The 18,341-nt window shown below is 29.0% G+C and overlaps 1 protein-coding gene across 7 annotated transcripts; it reads left to right on the forward strand.

Moving 5' to 3' along the window:
- The first annotated feature begins 712 nt into the window (after nucleotides 1-712).
- On the forward strand, nucleotides 713-18,089 carry LOC126554626 (dynamin-like). 7 transcript variants are annotated; one of them, XM_050209683.1, is made up of 19 exons: nucleotides 713-1,420; nucleotides 4,100-4,173; nucleotides 4,698-4,847; nucleotides 5,227-5,430; nucleotides 6,709-6,901; nucleotides 6,981-7,101; nucleotides 7,163-7,251; nucleotides 7,319-7,518; nucleotides 7,585-7,730; nucleotides 7,796-7,953; nucleotides 8,032-8,197; nucleotides 8,270-8,392; nucleotides 8,635-8,754; nucleotides 8,858-8,869; nucleotides 8,941-9,147; nucleotides 10,334-10,512; nucleotides 10,580-10,795; nucleotides 12,526-12,674; nucleotides 13,097-14,865. In XM_050209683.1, exons 1-18 carry the CDS (start codon nucleotides 1,257-1,259, stop codon nucleotides 12,635-12,637), a joined length of 2,634 nt encoding a protein of 877 aa, XP_050065640.1. In that variant the 5' UTR covers nucleotides 713-1,256; the 3' UTR covers nucleotides 12,638-12,674; nucleotides 13,097-14,865. The 7 variants fall into 7 exon arrangements, with proteins under 7 accessions (XP_050065640.1, XP_050065642.1, XP_050065639.1 ...); XM_050209682.1 differs by lacking the exon at nucleotides 5,227-5,430 and adding an exon at nucleotides 5,745-5,948 and having other exon boundaries at nucleotides 722-1,420; XM_050209685.1 differs by lacking the exon at nucleotides 8,858-8,869 and having other exon boundaries at nucleotides 715-1,420.
- Nucleotides 18,090-18,341: the final 252 nt, after the last annotated feature.

Raw genomic sequence — 18,341 nt, forward strand, 5'->3', positions numbered from 1 at the left:
TTCGCTTTAAAATAATATATCGATCATATTATTGTGATTTCAATAAATTCGTATTACTAACGCACGACATTTAGTGGGCGTATATTATGAAAAAAAAAAAATAAATAAAAAATCCGAAATGACGTATTATAATCGCGTACGCCCGCGACATTATGCCGTGCGATACGAGAACAATAATAATATCGATAATAATTATTAATAACATTAATTATTATAATAATCATCGTGCGACGATTGCAGCGGGACAAGAATTTTCTCGGTCGCCGATATCATGATACATATTGTATATTATGTAGTACGCGCGGAAATGCGGAACAGTGAAAAGGGAATCGATAAAGGGTCGCCGTCGTCGTCGCGCGTAAAGCATAACTTAGCGCGCGGCGGCTCGGTCGTCGGCGCGAGAGCTTTTTTCCTCCTCTTTGGCGCGGCGGCGGCGGCCGGTAGGCTGGCGGCGGGGCGTGGCGCGCACGTCCACCCGTTCGGACGCGCGACGCACCGGCGTGACAACCGCTGTTCGGCCGCCGCCGCGCAGGACCCGTTTTCGACACCCGTACCCGACGGACTCTTTTCCGAAACGTTTTGCTCTCTGGCCGATTTGCAGGGCGAAAACCGAGCCGTTGGCATTGCGAATCGCAGCCCGACCGTTCGCGCCGCGGCCGGACGACCCTACGCGGTCGACGGAGTCCGCGTGACCGCCGCCGACGGGGTTGTTGGAGCGGTCGAACTGGTTGAAGAGCGGCCAACGGTCGTTTCGGAACGTTTGGGCCGCCGCGCCACCGAGGTTCGTTTGAATTCGGGCGCGCTCGGACGCCGAACAGCGGCCCGTCGACCGGCAGTCGCGCTCGTACCCGGTCGGTGTCATTCGTCGGAATCCGAGCGAGCCGCCGCCGCCGCCGGAACGTTTGACTCTGTGATCGTATTGCCACTCGCCGCCGCCGCGCGCTCACACGCACACACACACACGCGCACACGCGCGCGCGCACACGCACCACAATCATCCGTATCCGTACGAACGATCGCTTCCGTCCGTATGTTTTGCTCCTGCTGCCGCCAGTGGTGACGTTTATTGTCCAGCGGACGGTGTGAGACGTGATTGTGCGTAGTGCGTGTGTCGTCACCGCCGCCGTGTCACCGTCGCAGGTGTATTACACACAGAGCAGTCCGCCGATCGTCCGTCGTCGTTTGCGCCCGACGTAGGACCGTTGTCGTCTCCGGTGAGACGCGTTCGCCCACACTTGGCTCTTTGGTCCGCAACGATGGCCGGCAACATGGGTATGGAACAGTTGATACCCATCGTCAACAAACTCCAAGACGCGTTCACCCAGCTGGGCGTGCACATGCAGCTCGACCTACCCCAGATCGCGGTGGTCGGTGGTCAGAGCGCTGGTAAAAGTTCTGTGCTGGAGAACTTTGTGGGCAGGTAAATCAAAACAGCACTACCTACCTACCTATTTGTCCGGGCGTTTGACGACGAGCGAGAATATTACCTACGTGTTGTGCCCAACTGCTAAAACGTTATTATTTATTGTTGTTGTCCGATTTGTGCACGAACGTGTTTACTGTAAAACGTAGGGTGTCTTTTTGAGAAGGAAAAAAAAATAAAAATTACCGATGTTGGACGTGATTTTGTTTTACATCTCAATTCGTTGGTGGCTCCAAAATTTTCCCATTACTCTTGCGCAATAATCGGTAGCTTCATATGATTTCAAGCGATATCGAACCTACTTATTTGAAACAATAGTTTTTGGCCAATGTCGGTTTCATATTTACTCCTATATTTACACGCAGAATGTTTCCATCGTTATCATTTGCACTGTTTGTTTTATATTTTTATGCCTTTTACCTACCTACTTATAAATATTTTTGTTTAATACTCGTTCATTAAAAGTGAATGAGATCAAAATTAGATAAACATACTTTGTTAGCCATATGATTGGGATCTAATGAGTTATTATGATTCTATCATTTGGATGCTGAGCCGTAAGAATTAGGCAGGTACAAAATAAAATAAAATTTATAAACACCCCTAGTTATTCGAATGTAGCATACATAGTAAATGTGATAACTTATAATATAAGCATGTTATTATTGATGTAATATTTAATTCAATTACATAATATTTAGTGTATGATTATGACTTATGAACGTGACAATATGACAGTTGGGTATGGGTTCTTTTACATATTGATAGTAAATCAGTTTATGGTTGAATGTATAATAATATGTTTAATGTTGGTTGTTAAATATTGTTCAACATACATATATTTCAAACATCTCTATAGCTTAAACTCTAATTGATTATTTTTAATCTAAACTAATGAACATTTTGTATCTATTCAATTTGTTAGTAACCTTTATAGTAGGTACCTATTTTACCAGAGTAATAGTGTTCTGTAATTATTAATTTAAGTAGGTACATTTAATTATTTAATTGATAATTAATTTAACTTAATCTGTGATTATTATATAAAACAATGAATTAGAAGAGATTTTGATTAGAATAATTAAATTGCTGAATAACAGTAATAACACTAATTTATTTTTACTTTCAAAGTGTACAAATCTAGATGGTATAATTTTACTATAAGGCAATTTAAAGTTAAGATTATGAGCTATATTTTTCTATTTTCTGTACAAATATACGATTAAACAGTTAATGGCTTAAAACAACAAAATGATTATTGATTATAAGAGACGTGATGATAAACACATGTAAATTTTTTACTCTAAACACTTTAACAAAACACCTACTGACCATGTTAAAAAATAATATTAAATATATTAAATAATCAGTAAATTAATTTACATATAGGAAATAATGCATTTAAACAATTCCCATAAATATATTTTATTGATTAGATAAAAATATATATTATGAAAAGTAGTTCATTTTAAAATAAATTTTTTTGTTGTTTTTAAATATTTCAATAAAAGTTTTAATAACAGGTGTCATAAAAGGTTTATAGGTTTGTATAATTTCATTAGATGTCTGGATTAGACATATTTTCTAAAATTTTGACTATTTTGATGCCTAGGCATATTAGCTGTAAAGTGTTTTTGTTTTAATGTTTAATAAATAGTTAATAACTATTGGGTTCAATGCTTTATAATTTTAAATACATCAAATATTATGGTAGATACCTATATTATATTTTAGGTTGGTTTTTCATTATACCTATGTATAATCACTAATGTATTTCATTCATCCCCACCTACTTTACCTATTTACTAAAGAGAAATCTAGCAATAGATTTGATTCACAACTAGAAATTTTGCTCAATGGTTTTCTTTTATCTTATGAATTAAAATGGTGCTCCATATTTACTCATGTGTAACTTTTAAAATTAATTTGAACAATTCACTTTCTAATAGACACCTAGTTAAAATATTTAAAAAATTAGATACCTACATAAAGTTATTAGTAACTATTGATAAGAAAAAATAATTTAAACAATTTTATTTTTACTAGATACATATTATTAGGTAATATTAGAAATATGAAGTTTATGTGCTTTAGTACAAATTGATTATAGCTATGGCTTAAAATAATTTTAACTCAAATTCAAATATTTTTTTACTAAAAGTCAATTCGCTTTAATATAAAACAGCGTAAAATAAAAATGATTTTTTTGAATGAAAATTTATTTTGTTATTTGTTATAAGATAGAGATACACAATGTGGGTACTGCATTCTTCTAAGTTTTATGTATCCAATATCCATCCTTTTTTTTAAAAAAAAACATTTTTTAAGAATGATTTTTCGAGGATTTTTTTAAATCTGTAAGCCCTATCTCAAAAAAATGCAGTTTTATCTACAATGCTGTTCATTTATGGTTAGCTGTTCTCCACTGTATTCAAAATAAGCAAATATACCTACTCTATAGTAAAATAAAAGTCATTAAATACAATATGCATATCATAGTTTTGCCATCTTGGGTGTATACTTATTTAGTTAGATAAAATCTGAATAATGATTAACTAGTACTTTTGTTCAAAATGTAAACATACATAATGTTATTAGTTATTACAGCGTTAATGTTTATCCTTAGAAAATGTTTTATATTTTTGTTGTTTAACATATATTTTTATTTAATTTTAGAGATTTTCTTCCGAGAGGTTCTGGAATTGTAACTCGACGTCCTCTTATTCTTCAGTTGATTAATAGTTCATTGGGTAAGTTATATTGTATATTATGATGTAAAATGTTAAGATTTTACTGCATAACTGAGTTTACAATTTTAAGCAATAACATATTTTTTTAAATATTAATCGAATCAATTAGATAGCACTTCTTGCTATCAATAAGTTTGATATACTTATATAAAATACATTTTTTTTTATTAAAATAAACTTGAAAACTTGTACCCAATACTCACTTCGAGTCTATTCAATATAAACATTTTAATACATTTTTAATAAATTATGACCTTTTTAAGTACCATTTAACTTCTACTGCATCCCACTTATTAAAATCATTTATTTTTTGACATCATTAATAAAAACATTTATATTCATTTCTAACCTTCGTCATAGCTTGTAAAAATATATTTTTATTTGTTAAATAATTTAACTTAATATATTGATATAGGTATTCAATTTGTATTTTAAAATTATTTAAACCAAGGTTTAGTCTTAGTATCTAACTAATTTGGTACTTATGGTTATTCATTTTTCTAATTTAATTTTGCTTTTTATAGAATATGGAGAATTTCTTCATTGCAAAGGAAAAAAGTTTGCAGATTTTGATGAAATTAGACGTGAAATAGAAAGTGAAACTGATCGTATGACTGGATCTAATAAAGGAATTTCAAACATTCCAATAAATTTAAGGGTGTATTCTCCTAATGGTAAGTACAGTACATATAATACCCTATTTGTACCATTAAAAAATGTTCTATAAATTTATTAACAGAAATTTTATTTCATTTATTGTTGTATAATATAGAAACATAAAAATAAAAAAAAATAAGAAATTTATAGTTACACCTTTAATTTCTATAGATTTAATAGTTCATCAAATTTATTTTGATTCTTACGTACTCTATACTATGATTGTTGTATTATGATGATTGAAAAAAATGATATTCAGTAGACAATAGTATTATTTGATTTTTTTTTTTATAATTTCAAAACCGTTTTATTCAGTAATTTTAAAACTAATTTAAATATATTGTTTAAAAATCATACCATTTTATTATGGTTGTTATTTATAACGTCTGTAAACAGTTTTAAACATCACTTTGATCGACTTGCCTGGCTTGACAAAAGTACCAGTGGGTGATCAGCCAGCTGACATTGAACAACAAATCAAAGACATGCTGTTCCAATTTATCACAAAAGAAACTTGTCTTATACTGGCTGTTTCTCCAGCTAATGCCGATTTGGCTACTTCAGATGCCTTACAAATTGCAAAACAAGTTGACCCAGACGGTAAACGTTAATCGGCCAGTAGTCTGCTCGAAAACATTGCACCAAGTCATGCTATTAGCGATTTTGTCTATTTTTAGTTTTCTTTAGAATGTTCTTTGTACATTGCTTAAATGTTTTTTTTTTGTTTCTTTAAACCTTAAAAAAAGTTTTCCAATCTAATGATTTACTCCTGACTGAAGACTAAAACAGTACATAAAAATAATTATTAATAACTGGTTATAATTCAAGGTATAGGGCTAGGGAACAAGTCATACATTTTTCAACATTATTAGTTTTCGTGGCTGTTGTGTAGTTTTGCTAGTATTATTTTCTAGTGTTGAACCTGACCCTTGTTGATTTGCCTGGTATGACCAAAGTACCTGTTGGGGACCAACCTCCCGACATAGAGCATCAAATAAGATCAATGTTATTCACTTTTGTTAAACGAGATAATTGCCTGATTTTGGCTGTAACACCAGCTAACCAAGATTTGGCCAACAGTGATGCATTAAAAATTTCTAAAGAAGTGGACCCTGAAGGTAAGAAAATGATAATCTTTTTCCATCTACCAATATATATGTATTAATAAACTCTTTTAAATAATCAGTACCTACAATTTCAACATAATCAAAGTAAATTGATTATTTATAAGAAAAAGTATGAATGGCATAGAAAAAACTAAATGAACCCATTTAAAATATTATCATAAAAACAATCAAATTTTGTTTTATTTTATTCCTATATTGCTATGATGAGTTTTTGATATCTATTGTATTCTGTAGCAGGTTGTACACTTTATTTTGATATTTATTTATTTATAATTAATAGTCTTAAAACAATGAATAATTTGAATTTGAAATGCTGGTAACATTGCAATAAAAATTACTATTTTACTGTTAGATTCATTATGTCAAATTTTAAAATATTCGATTTTATAAGTTATCACACACGCTTATAAATATGATTATTTAGAAACGTATCGTGTATAGTAGTGAAACTGCATGCTATGTATAAAATAATAAATCCTACTTTTTTCCATTATTATCTTAGATGTATGCATATTTTTTTTCATTAATAATAAATAATTTACATTCACTATGATCTTCGAACCATTGTAATCATTTACCTATTTTAATTTGAATAAAGCATGTTCATATTTTACCAATAAATCTTTTATATATATAATTTAAAACTAAATATGTTGTTATTAAAATTAGTTTTTTGCACATTTTCCATATTGTCTCTGTATTTTAATTGTATACTATGTATAATTAAAACATATTTATTATAATTCCTTAGGTATGCGAACTATTGGTGTCATAACAAAATTGGATCTGATGGACGAAGGAACTGATGCTAGAGACATATTGGAGAATAAGCTTCTACCTCTCAGACGTGGTTACATTGGTGTAGTAAACAGAAGTCAGAAAGATATTGACGGCCGTAAAGATATCAAAGCTGCTTTGAGTGCAGAAAGAAAATTTTTCTTGGGGTAGATTGAATATTTTTTATTCTCCTTAAAATTTCAATTCAAAAAAGTTATATAAATAAATTATAATTTTGCTGTTTAGACACCCAGCTTACAGACACATGGCTGATAGACTTGGTACACCTTATTTGCAAAGAGTTTTGAATCAACAGCTCACAAACCATATTAGAGATACATTGCCAGGGCTTAGGGATAAATTACAAGTATACGTTATTTAATTTTTGTAAAGCTCATGATTACTAATTATTATATGATTATTTTTAGAAACAATTACTTACATTAGAAAAGGATGTCGAACAGTTTAAATATTTCAGGCCAGATGATCCAGCTATTAAAACTAAAGCAATGTTACAGTAAGTCGTTTAGAATCATTTAGTATTTAATCATACTCTATTAATTATTATTTTCTTATGAAATTAGAATGATTCAACAACTTCAATCTGATTTTGAACGCACAATTGAAGGTTCTGGGTCTGCTCAGATAAATACCAATGAACTATCTGGAGGTGCTAAAATTAATCGTTTGTTCCATGAACGTTTCCCATTTGAAATTGTGAAAATGGAAATTGATGAAAAAGAATTAAGAAGAGAAATAGCATTTGCCATCAGAAATATTCATGGTGTGTAATACATTAAGAAATAATTTTTAACATTCAGAAATAAGCACGTATATATATTTTTTATAGGTATAAGAGTGGGCTTATTTACACCTGATATGGCATTTGAAGCTATTGTGAAAAAACAAATTGCTAGATTGAAAGAACCATCATTGAAATGTACCGATCTCGTTGTGAATGAATTATCTAACGTAGTTAGAATTTGTACTGACAAGGTATGAACATATTATATTATATACATTTTTGATTTATGTAAAATTTATATTTTTTAATTTTATAGATGTCCAGGTATCCACGTTTACGAGAAGAAACCGAACGTATTATTACATCATATATTCGTAATCGTGAACAAATGTGTAAAGAACAGTTAATCTTATTGGTTGAATGTGAACTAGCCTATATGAACACAAACCATGAAGATTTTATTGGATTTGCAAAGTATATATCAATTTATTTTATTTCAACCATAATAAAAATTATTTAAAACTAATTTATTATGTAATATTGTACTTATAGTGCACAACAGTCATCTGATAACTCCAACAAAACTCACAAGCTTGGCAATCAAGTGATCCGTAAAGGATGGATGTGTATACATAATTTGGGCATTATGAAAGGTGGATCTAGAGATTATTGGTTTGTATTAATGTCTGAAAACATCTCGTGGTTCAAAGATGAAGAGGTAATGACTATCAATTAATTACACATTTTTTGTTAGGTATTTAATGAAAATAAATATTTGCTATTTTTAAAGGAAAGAGAAAAAAAATACATGTTACCATTAGATGGATTGAAAATCAAAGATGTTGAACAAGGTTTTATGTCACGTCGTCATACATTTGCACTATTTAATCCAGAAGGCCGTAATGTTTACAAGGTGAATTTTGAATTGAATTACGTATAATATTAAGCCTACTCTTCACTGGTCTTCATTTAATTTAAAATTTATATCATAGTAATTTTTAACTCTAAATATATTTTAATATAAATTAATTTACTATTATGATTTTTTTAATAACATTAACAATCATAAATTATTGTTATATTTTAATCTTTTCAAAAGATCAGTGGAGATTTGGTTCTTAACATTTTTTTAATTACATAAATATATATTTTTAGGACTATAAACAGCTTGAACTGAGTTGCGAAACACAAGATGATGTAGATTCTTGGAAAGCATCATTTTTACGTGCAGGTGTTTATCCAGAAAAGTCATCAGATGTATCCAATAGTGATGAGGTAAGATTTTATTTATTTAAATTTGACAATTATATATGCTTTTTAAATTTTTTAAATGATTAACTATTATTATTTTTTATCTATTTTTTCGCCTTTCGATCAGGATGGTCGTGAGGTTAGTGTCATTTTTAATTATTCATTAATATTTTATAACATATTTATCAATTTAACTTTTAACAATTATAGAGCAGTACAGAATCAACTACATCTATGGATCCAGTTTTGGAAAGACAGGTGGAGACTATTAGAAATCTAGTTGATTCATATATGAAAATTGTTACAAAATCTTGTCGTGATCTAGTCCCCAAAATCATTATGCATTTGATCATAAACAACTCAAAAGATTTTATTAATGGAGAATTATTAGCTCATCTATACGCATCTGGTGATCAGGTAATTTATGTATATTGCATATTCATGAATATTGATACTATTAAGATATATCAATACAGTATTATGTTGTATATTCATTGTCAGATAACTTGACTGAGAAGTGTCCAACATTCAACAAAACCTTATTTTGTGTTATTTCTAATTTTTCTATTTTTTTAACACTATGTATAAACAGACATATAACTATAAAAAAATCACTTAATTACTAAAAAGTAAAATGTACCTATTTATTTAACCCTTCATCAGTTGCAAATTATTTTAAGTAAATTTGGTGCTTTTTAATATTAAGTTATTTTTTAATATCAAGTGGATTAACAATGTATTGATTTTACAGCAGCTATACTAACCATATATTATGATAAGAAACTTAATTTTCTGGTTGTTATTATTTTAGGTAAAAAATTATATATCACACTTGATTGATAGAAAGTGTATAGTTAATATTCTCTATCATGAATCAGTAGTTATTTTAGGTTCTAAGTGGAGCATTTAATGTATTGTTCAATGGCATGTGTATTTATTTTTTTGTATACAAACATGATTTTTAGTAGAAAAAAATGCTGTATTCTTCAAGTTTGAGAGTGGTTTCTGTTGTTTCTGAAAGCAAATTACGTTGGTTCTATTTAGAAGTCAAAATTGAAAATTAATAGTATTGTTCAAAATTATTAGGAATAAAAAACAGGAATTTTTTTGCAAAACCAGTTTTTGATAAGAACTTAATTGTTTCATAATGTAACTCAAAAATGAATAACTGTAAATAATTGATTATCCACCAAATGTTTATACAAGACATGAAAACTGTTGACTTACTCAATCATGAATGACATTCAATTTCTACTGTATAGCAGAGTAGTTATCTAATTTACCACTCTTTATCTGTGTTGTGTCTGCAATATTTTTAGGGAGGAAACTAGATTGAGAATTAAGGTGGTACTATACATATGTTATCTGATAAATATGAAGAGAATTTCATTCCTATTAATCTAGTCTCTGTCTTACAAATATAATTTAACATTACAAAATTATGTTTTGTAAAATCAAAGTTAACATAACTTTAAATTTTCTATTAAAGTGAATTGATTATTATCTAACTAGTATAACTACTTATAAATAGTAATTTATTATTTATATTAAATAATTAATGTATTTTAAGTCCATAAATCTAAATGTAAACTTTGTATTTAAGTCTCAAATGATGGAAGAAAGTGCAGAAGAGGCCGTAAAACGTGAAGAAATGATGCGTATGTACCAAGCATGTAAAGAAGCATTGAGAATTATTGGTGATGTTTCAATGGCTACTGTTACCACACCAGTTCCACCACCAGTCAAGAATGATTGGCTTGCATCTAGTCTTGATAACCCAAGGTAGATTTGTTAAATATTATTTGTGCATATTACAGTTCTTATTCTAAATTTTTTTATAATTGTTAAGGTTGTCTCCACCAAGCCCCGGTGGTGCTGGACGTAGAGGAGTACCTTCTAACCCAACACCTGCAAATGCTGCATCAAGAGCACCTCCACCACCTCCAGCTTCAGGAAGACCAGCTCCAGCTATACCTAATAGACCTGGACCTGAGCAAGGACGACAACCTCCTGCTCCACCTGGTCGGCCTGGTGGTCAAGGACTTCCTCCTCCTTTAATTCCTTCGTAAGTCGATTTGGGCATTTCATTGCTTTATACATTTATCATTACAGCTCATAGAAGTTCCTATAAATTGAATCTATTATAAAATAGCTCTGTTAATTAACATTTATGAAAATTAGTAATTATTTAGTGCGTAGCTAACTACTAGCTTTACTAACAATTATTAGCTAGTTAGCTATGTACTTAATGATAGTACTCACTAACATGTAGTTAGCTTGAGTCACTAACATTTAGTATAAAAGGCAGCAACGGCGACGGTGTGGTTTTTTTTACATTTCAGACGCCGTTAATATGTATTGTCGAGCATGTCTTCAGTGGCCGATTAAATCTGCAACTTCATTAATAATAATCACTATATTTATAACCAACTAACCTATACACATTAAATTGAAGCCAGAGTAAGCTAAACTTGGTCCATTGTTTGTTTCTTTTAATTTGATTGATTACTGATTAATAATAGTATCTTTTATTATTTTTTTTTTTGTTATATAAATTATTTACCTATATATATATTTATATATATTTGTTTTGTATTCGTTATGTTGGTTAATCTCATTGTCTAGGTTAGCACATCAGTATAATTAGGTAATTAGATGTTATTTACCTAGGTATGTTACCTAATATTTGTTAAATAATTCACAGTTTGTACGTCTAAGTATTAATTTTTATAATTTATAATAATTTCCTATATTAGGAATACTCACACAGTTACCCTTTAAAAATTATCATTGGTAGTGATTGTGGATTACATATATAAAATATTATTCAACTATTTTAAGATATATTGTCTACTATTTTATTTTTTTAGCTCATAATTAAAAAAAAATGTTAGACCATGTACATTGTTATTAATTTATTATAATTAAAACAATTTAAGAAGTGATATCTGGTTAGAAATTATTTAGTATATAAGCTCATCATTATATGTTTTCTAGTTACATAGTCAAGAAAAAGTTGAAGAATTTTCAGCTAGTTTCCATACATCAAAAAGTATAATTTCTCCATTTTTTATAATATTAATAATGCTCTTAATTTACTTCAATCTAGAAATATTCAAACATAAAAATCAATTATTTGACCAACATTCCAATATCTCCAGAAACTAAATAGTAAATGATTAACATTTCAATATTATAATTTGAAAAATATCAGAATACTGTAATTTGTAAATTAAAAATAAAATAATTATAATGAATACAACCTATAATATTATAATTTAATACAGGAATTTAAAATGCATTTTTAATGTATTAATTCAAAATTGTTCTTGACTATGTATAAAACTAGATAATAAAATATTTTAGATAAACCAACTAATAACAAAATTTTATTTTTTCTAGACGTAGTTATAATTAAACGCACTTATATTAATGTTACTAAATTAAGCAATCAGCATATTACTCAACACTTTTAATCCAGTTAAAATTATTTATCATATATAAATATATATAATACTTATATATATATATTTATATGTACATATATTTTATTATAATAAAAATTTATCAAAACAAATGCTTTTGCTGGTAAAAATATTGGTGTCAGTTTTATACTAATTTATTAATGTTATACCAATGGGTTTATGGTACAAATAGATTGTTGATATTTATTCAAATATTTTATTATATCTTATAAAAAATAATTATCTTGTATTAGAAATATCTGTAATTATAAAATAATGGCTATGCGCGAGTTATATATTCATATTATTATGATGGTATTGGCGATAATAGGCGAGGATCAATGCCACAAATACCGCAGCGTGTACAACAAGCGGTCGGCCAAGCTGTGGCACAAGTAGCTGTCAATGAGCTTACCAATGCTTTTGCCAACCGTTTCAAATAAGCTGTGTATTTCACTTACTAGATGTATACATGGCATGGTGAGTTTATTCAACATGTTTTCATGTCAAATTTAGCGTATTTTTTGTTAATATGTATTTCATTTGTCTTGCAATGCTTATTGAAAGATATATCAAAAGCTTATAAACCAAAGACAACAAAAATATTACAATCCTTTTTGTTTTTTCTATTTAATCTGATTAGTACATGTCACCTTATTATAAATGAAACATAATTAATATAATGTTTATTATGGATCATATGAATTGTCAAAGATTATATTATTCAGTCTATATTTTTAAGTATATTGCCCTTTTGTTTTTTACTTGGTTTAAAACCTGAAAATTTGTTCACTCATTTTATTATTGAAGACAAGTGAAAAACATAATATTATTGCTAATGATTATCGGAATTCAAAAACAAAGTAAATGTATGCAAACATCTTTTTGTTCTTTAATTTCAGCATGCGAAGAAAATGTCTAAACTTGATTTATCTTCTATTTAAGAAGCAGGCGAATGCCCAAAAAACAAGACATAACTTTTTTATTTAAAAATTAAAAAAAAATAATTTACTATAGATTTTATTATCTATCCTGCTTAGGTTAATTTATTTACAATGTTTAAAATATAGTCTAGATGTGATGTACGTATGAAATGTGATTCTTAGTAACTGAATGTTTACGCATAAACTCGATTTTTTCTTTTGTTATGTATATAAAATAATAATATTATTATTGAAGGCCTCGTTATTTATTAATATTTTAAGACAAAGAGGTCCTGTTATTGTTATTATAATTTATTATCATTCCATTTATTACATTTATCTATTTAATTTTAAGTGAAATTAGGGGTTTTCTGTTTTTTTTTTTCTAAAATGAATCCCTATAAACAATCACATTTTAAGTATGTAATATGTATTATGTAATCAGTTATTTTAATTATTGAGCGGCATTTATTTTTATAAAGTCGAAAAGGTTATATTTTTATTGTCAGTATCCAAGAATGAAGTTATTTAAAATTAATTCATATATTGTTAATTATTTAGTTACCAGAGTTCCTGAAGTTAAATACAGAGACTAGTGTAATTATAATAAGTAATAACGAATGGAAATTAATATAGTGAAAAACAATTTTATTCAATGCAATGGTATATTATACATTTATTTGTTGATAAATTACTTTTAGACTTGGCAAATTAATAATCTTAAAATTCTTAAATATTTTCAGTTAAAAAAAGATAATATATTATAACTAACTTAACTATATCCTACCTAATTTGCAATATATTTGGCTTTGCACTTCTGAATCCATAGTGTGATTACTTTACAATATGATAGTATATTGTATTATAAAGAGTAATAATTGGATGTTGTTTAAAATAAAAACTTATATTAAACATATTTTATGTCATCGTTATTGAAAAAAATTGTTAAGTCTTTTCAATTGTATTAGACAAAGAAAAAAAGACTTTGAAACTTTTATATAATAAGATAATCATTAAGTGTATGTTACAGAATAGGCATTTTTAGGTTATATATTCTGATTGTATTGTTAAGTCAATTACTTTTTTGATGAAATACGACATAAATAGTTGTTTTGTGTTTCTAGTAATTTGATTGCTTTTTAATATTAAAATAATCATTTAAGCGATTTTTGTGAGCGAGCTAAAACCACAGTCGTCCACTTAACTTTCGTGCAATTTAGTAGCTTGCATAACATAATATTCATACACGTGGGAAACTTCCTACCCTCTATGTAATGTTACCATCACAATACTTTTTTGTAATACGATCTTTCATAAATGTTGTTAAAATAAATTCTTTAAATTACTGCTGTCATTATCACATCATAACAAGACTGAACAATTGCAATTAGACTATAAGGTCAATTCACAATTCTCTGTCACTCTGCGAATTCAAAAAGATTTATTGAACTGTACCGATACCTTGCAGAGAGTAACCCGAAATTGAAACCTATCCTAAATTTGAAACGTCTAAGATCGTTTTATACTGTATTTACACGTCGATACGTGTAAAATTCCTTTTATGGTTTTTTTTTCTAATGGTGCCCACACATTGTAGTGGTGGTGATGGTGGCGGTTGTGCTAAAAGGAGTTGGGAGTCCGGACACAATTTTACCGCCACCGCCGAGACAATTAAAATTTTACCACCACCGCTGCAGTGTGTGGGGACCTGAATACTGTAACATATATATATATATATAACAAAATATTCTACTCAAAATAAATTCACCCATTGCCGACCATTGATACCTATTTAAAAGTTTCAAGTTATGTTATCGATATTCGGCGACTTAGGGTCGATTTTAATGTATTTAATTTTATTCGCAATAACAATAATAAAGTGGTTCTTGAATATTGCCCTACAGTGAATGACCTGTGTTTTAGCTCCAACTCATAACGATTGGCTTTAATATTATGTAATAATAATAATAATAACGCTCATTAAATATTAACCATGATATTTACTTTACCATCGATTTAAATTTAAATTAATAATATTGTTATCTCTGAATATTATATATACGAGACACTTGCAAAAGAAAAATGATGTACCTTAGACAAACGTGTCAGATTGTAGCAATAAATGAAAAAAAAAAGAAAAGAAAAATTGTACGTTAAACGCATTATACAATATTATTATACATTAAAAATTTGTAGTGTAATGTATTAATCAAGCACAGAAAACAAAGAAATGCTTTTTGATTCACCGATTATTGTGAACATAACAATATTATTATAAAAAACAATTGAATTAATTATACGATATTGTTATTAAAAATAACCGATAAAAAAATACAAAAAAAAACTTGTTGAAATTTTTCGGTGTGGGCCTCTTCGGCCTATACTCACAGCAGTAACCTATATCTGTGTACAGTGTATTCAATGATAAAGATAACTAAATATTTCGAACGCATAACCTTAAATTTTATTTGGTTTTTTTAATGTAGACGATTTTTTAGATAGTAGTAAACTATGTCAGTTGCTTTATAAAATAAAATATAGTTCAAATTTTAACTCAAAAAGTGGTAAAGAAGAGGGATGCGATTGAAAACTATTTTATTTTATTTTAAAAAGGTCAAAAATAGTGTAATAAGTCTTTTACGTATTAACAAAGGTCATGCTTTTGAAATATTTTGGCTTACCTTTATCGTGGTTTATTACAATCTCTCATTTTGAGGTATTTTCATTGTTCTTTCCATTTCATCTTTCTTACTAATATCCTATACAACGTATTATCACTCATTACAATAACAATAGTAATAATAATAATTATTCTAATATTAACACATAATTATTTGCTTTTTGCACGCTACATAAATGGGTATATAATTGCATTCGCCTTGGGTCGCGCTGTTTCAACAATGCATTGTTTCAAATGATGGCGTAAGTAGTAAGCACTAGGTGTAATGGCGCGTTACTATTAAAAAAAGATGCGCATCCTGTATTTAAGTCGGTTATTTATGATAAACATCCTTCGAAGTATCTGATTACTTTTAAATTCATTCAGATGTAGGTACAGTGTCTAGCGATCCTGGCCCTTTTTAGAAGGTCCTTAGGAAGTTTCGGAAACTCCTCCGGTTATATTTCAAATTGAACCTATATAAGAAACTACATTATAATATACGGACCGATTACTAGAAATACTATCAGTAGTCTCTATGCTTTTTGATTAGATTTCGTTTGTATAAAAATTAAATTAAATTTGTTGCTTAAACGCGTCGCGCGTCGTGGTGGTGCACCTCGCTCTCGTTTGTTAAACCGACAAATTAGTGGATTCTTCTTGCGTATAATAATATATTGGAATTAGTCTTTCCTAGTGATAGGCGATCCTTACAGTTATCAGAAGGATAACACTAGGGCATGAATTTTAATGTGTTAAAAATTCAAAAGTTCATTTATATACGACATATAAGAGCTTTAAAATTTTTTATTTTTTACTATACAATAGAATTATTTGTTATTTAATGAATTTAATGAACATATTTTATGAAAAAAAAAAAAAAATGAAATGGCCCTTGTTGAATAGTGAATTTATAAAATTGACATCTGTATATAATATCGACCGATGGTCGTGTTACGATCATTAAGTTAAATCCGAGATTCGTTATTTTAAAATCAGTAAAACTATACGTGATATCATTGATTATAAATACTATTAGTATTTATAATCAATGGTGATATGCTGAAAGACTAACAATTTAAAAAATACATGTTTTCATACTTAAAATATATCGTTTTGAATTGTTCGGTCATGCACCTGGAAAAATATTAAATATGACATCAAAGTAAAAATGTTCTAAAAATAATTCGTTAGAATAGTATGTAGATTGTAGGTACTTGAAATATATTTTTAGCTTGGAAAGCATCGCGTTGTCGGGCAATCAAAAAAAAAAAAAAAAAAATTCAAATACAAATACATTGAAATCCTAGCCCTATATAGTGATCAACGCCATCACCACTACGTTTAAATGGCTTATAGATCATGATTCGTGATCTATGCCATACCCGCGATGTGAATTTCAGCGTAGGCGCGCGGTTAACCGCTAAAGTTATTCCCGTCTCCCACCTCTTAAACGTATTTTTGTTAATTTTATTTATTTTTAAATCACGTTTTGTTTTGTTTTATGCAATATTTTGTCTTTACTATTATTATTTTTGTTTTTAGGCGACCTGTTAATTTAGTAGCCGCTCCGCGTATGCAAAATCGACTGCACTTTCAACGGAATTAATAATGTAATAATTATTATTGTTTGTACATCGGTTTGCGCTCCCCTTCGGCTTTTCGTCGTTGAGTTACCGACGTGTATAACTATATATTGATTATTATTATCATTATTACTATTATTATTATTATTATTATATCCTGTTCGTTTTCTCCCTACATCACTACCAATAATAATATGATTTTATTATTTTTTTTGGAGAAGACAGGATACGACTGCGTTATATCGTATTATAGTATACCAATGATATATTGTGTCGTGAAAAAGAAAAATGCAATAACGAACGAAATCGTATTTCCCATTTCCGGTTCCTACGTATATTGTACAATCTCCTATATGTTATTATATTATAATTATTGTGCTCACATATGACATATTTATGTTTATTATCTGATGACGACGACGACGACGATCGTGTTTTGTGTGTTTTTATACAATTCATTCTCCTGTATACACACATGCGGATGCGCTATTAACTCACGAGTTACGGTTTCCATGAACTCGAGATGATCGTCGTGAACACAAATAATATGTGTACATATAACATTATATAATATTATACGTGCGTGAAGAGTTTATACTTTTTATATTTTGCTTTTTAATATTGATATAAAATATATATACTGTAAAAAACCATTTTTATTACTATGTATGTAAACATTTTTTACCGTTATATACTTATTTATGTTATAAATGTTTTTTTATTATTATTTTTATTTTTATTTTTTTTTTTTTATATACTCAACTCCGAATTCCTTTTTAAACCTTACCCGCCCGCAAGTCGTCCAAGTAAATTTGGTGAGATGCGTATTATTATGTTTATTCTTTACCTACTCATTTACTTAAAAATCGACCAAAAATTAAACTGATATAAATGAGTATATATTATAAATAGTATATTAACTAAAGCTAATTCTGTTGGCGTTGCTAACGACAAACTAAATTGTAACAATTTGCGTTAC

The sequence above is a fragment of the Aphis gossypii genome, unplaced genomic scaffold, assembly GCF_020184175.1.
Source record: "Aphis gossypii isolate Hap1 unplaced genomic scaffold, ASM2018417v2 Contig00561, whole genome shotgun sequence".
NCBI classification, from domain to species: domain Eukaryota; kingdom Metazoa; phylum Arthropoda; class Insecta; order Hemiptera; family Aphididae; genus Aphis; species Aphis gossypii.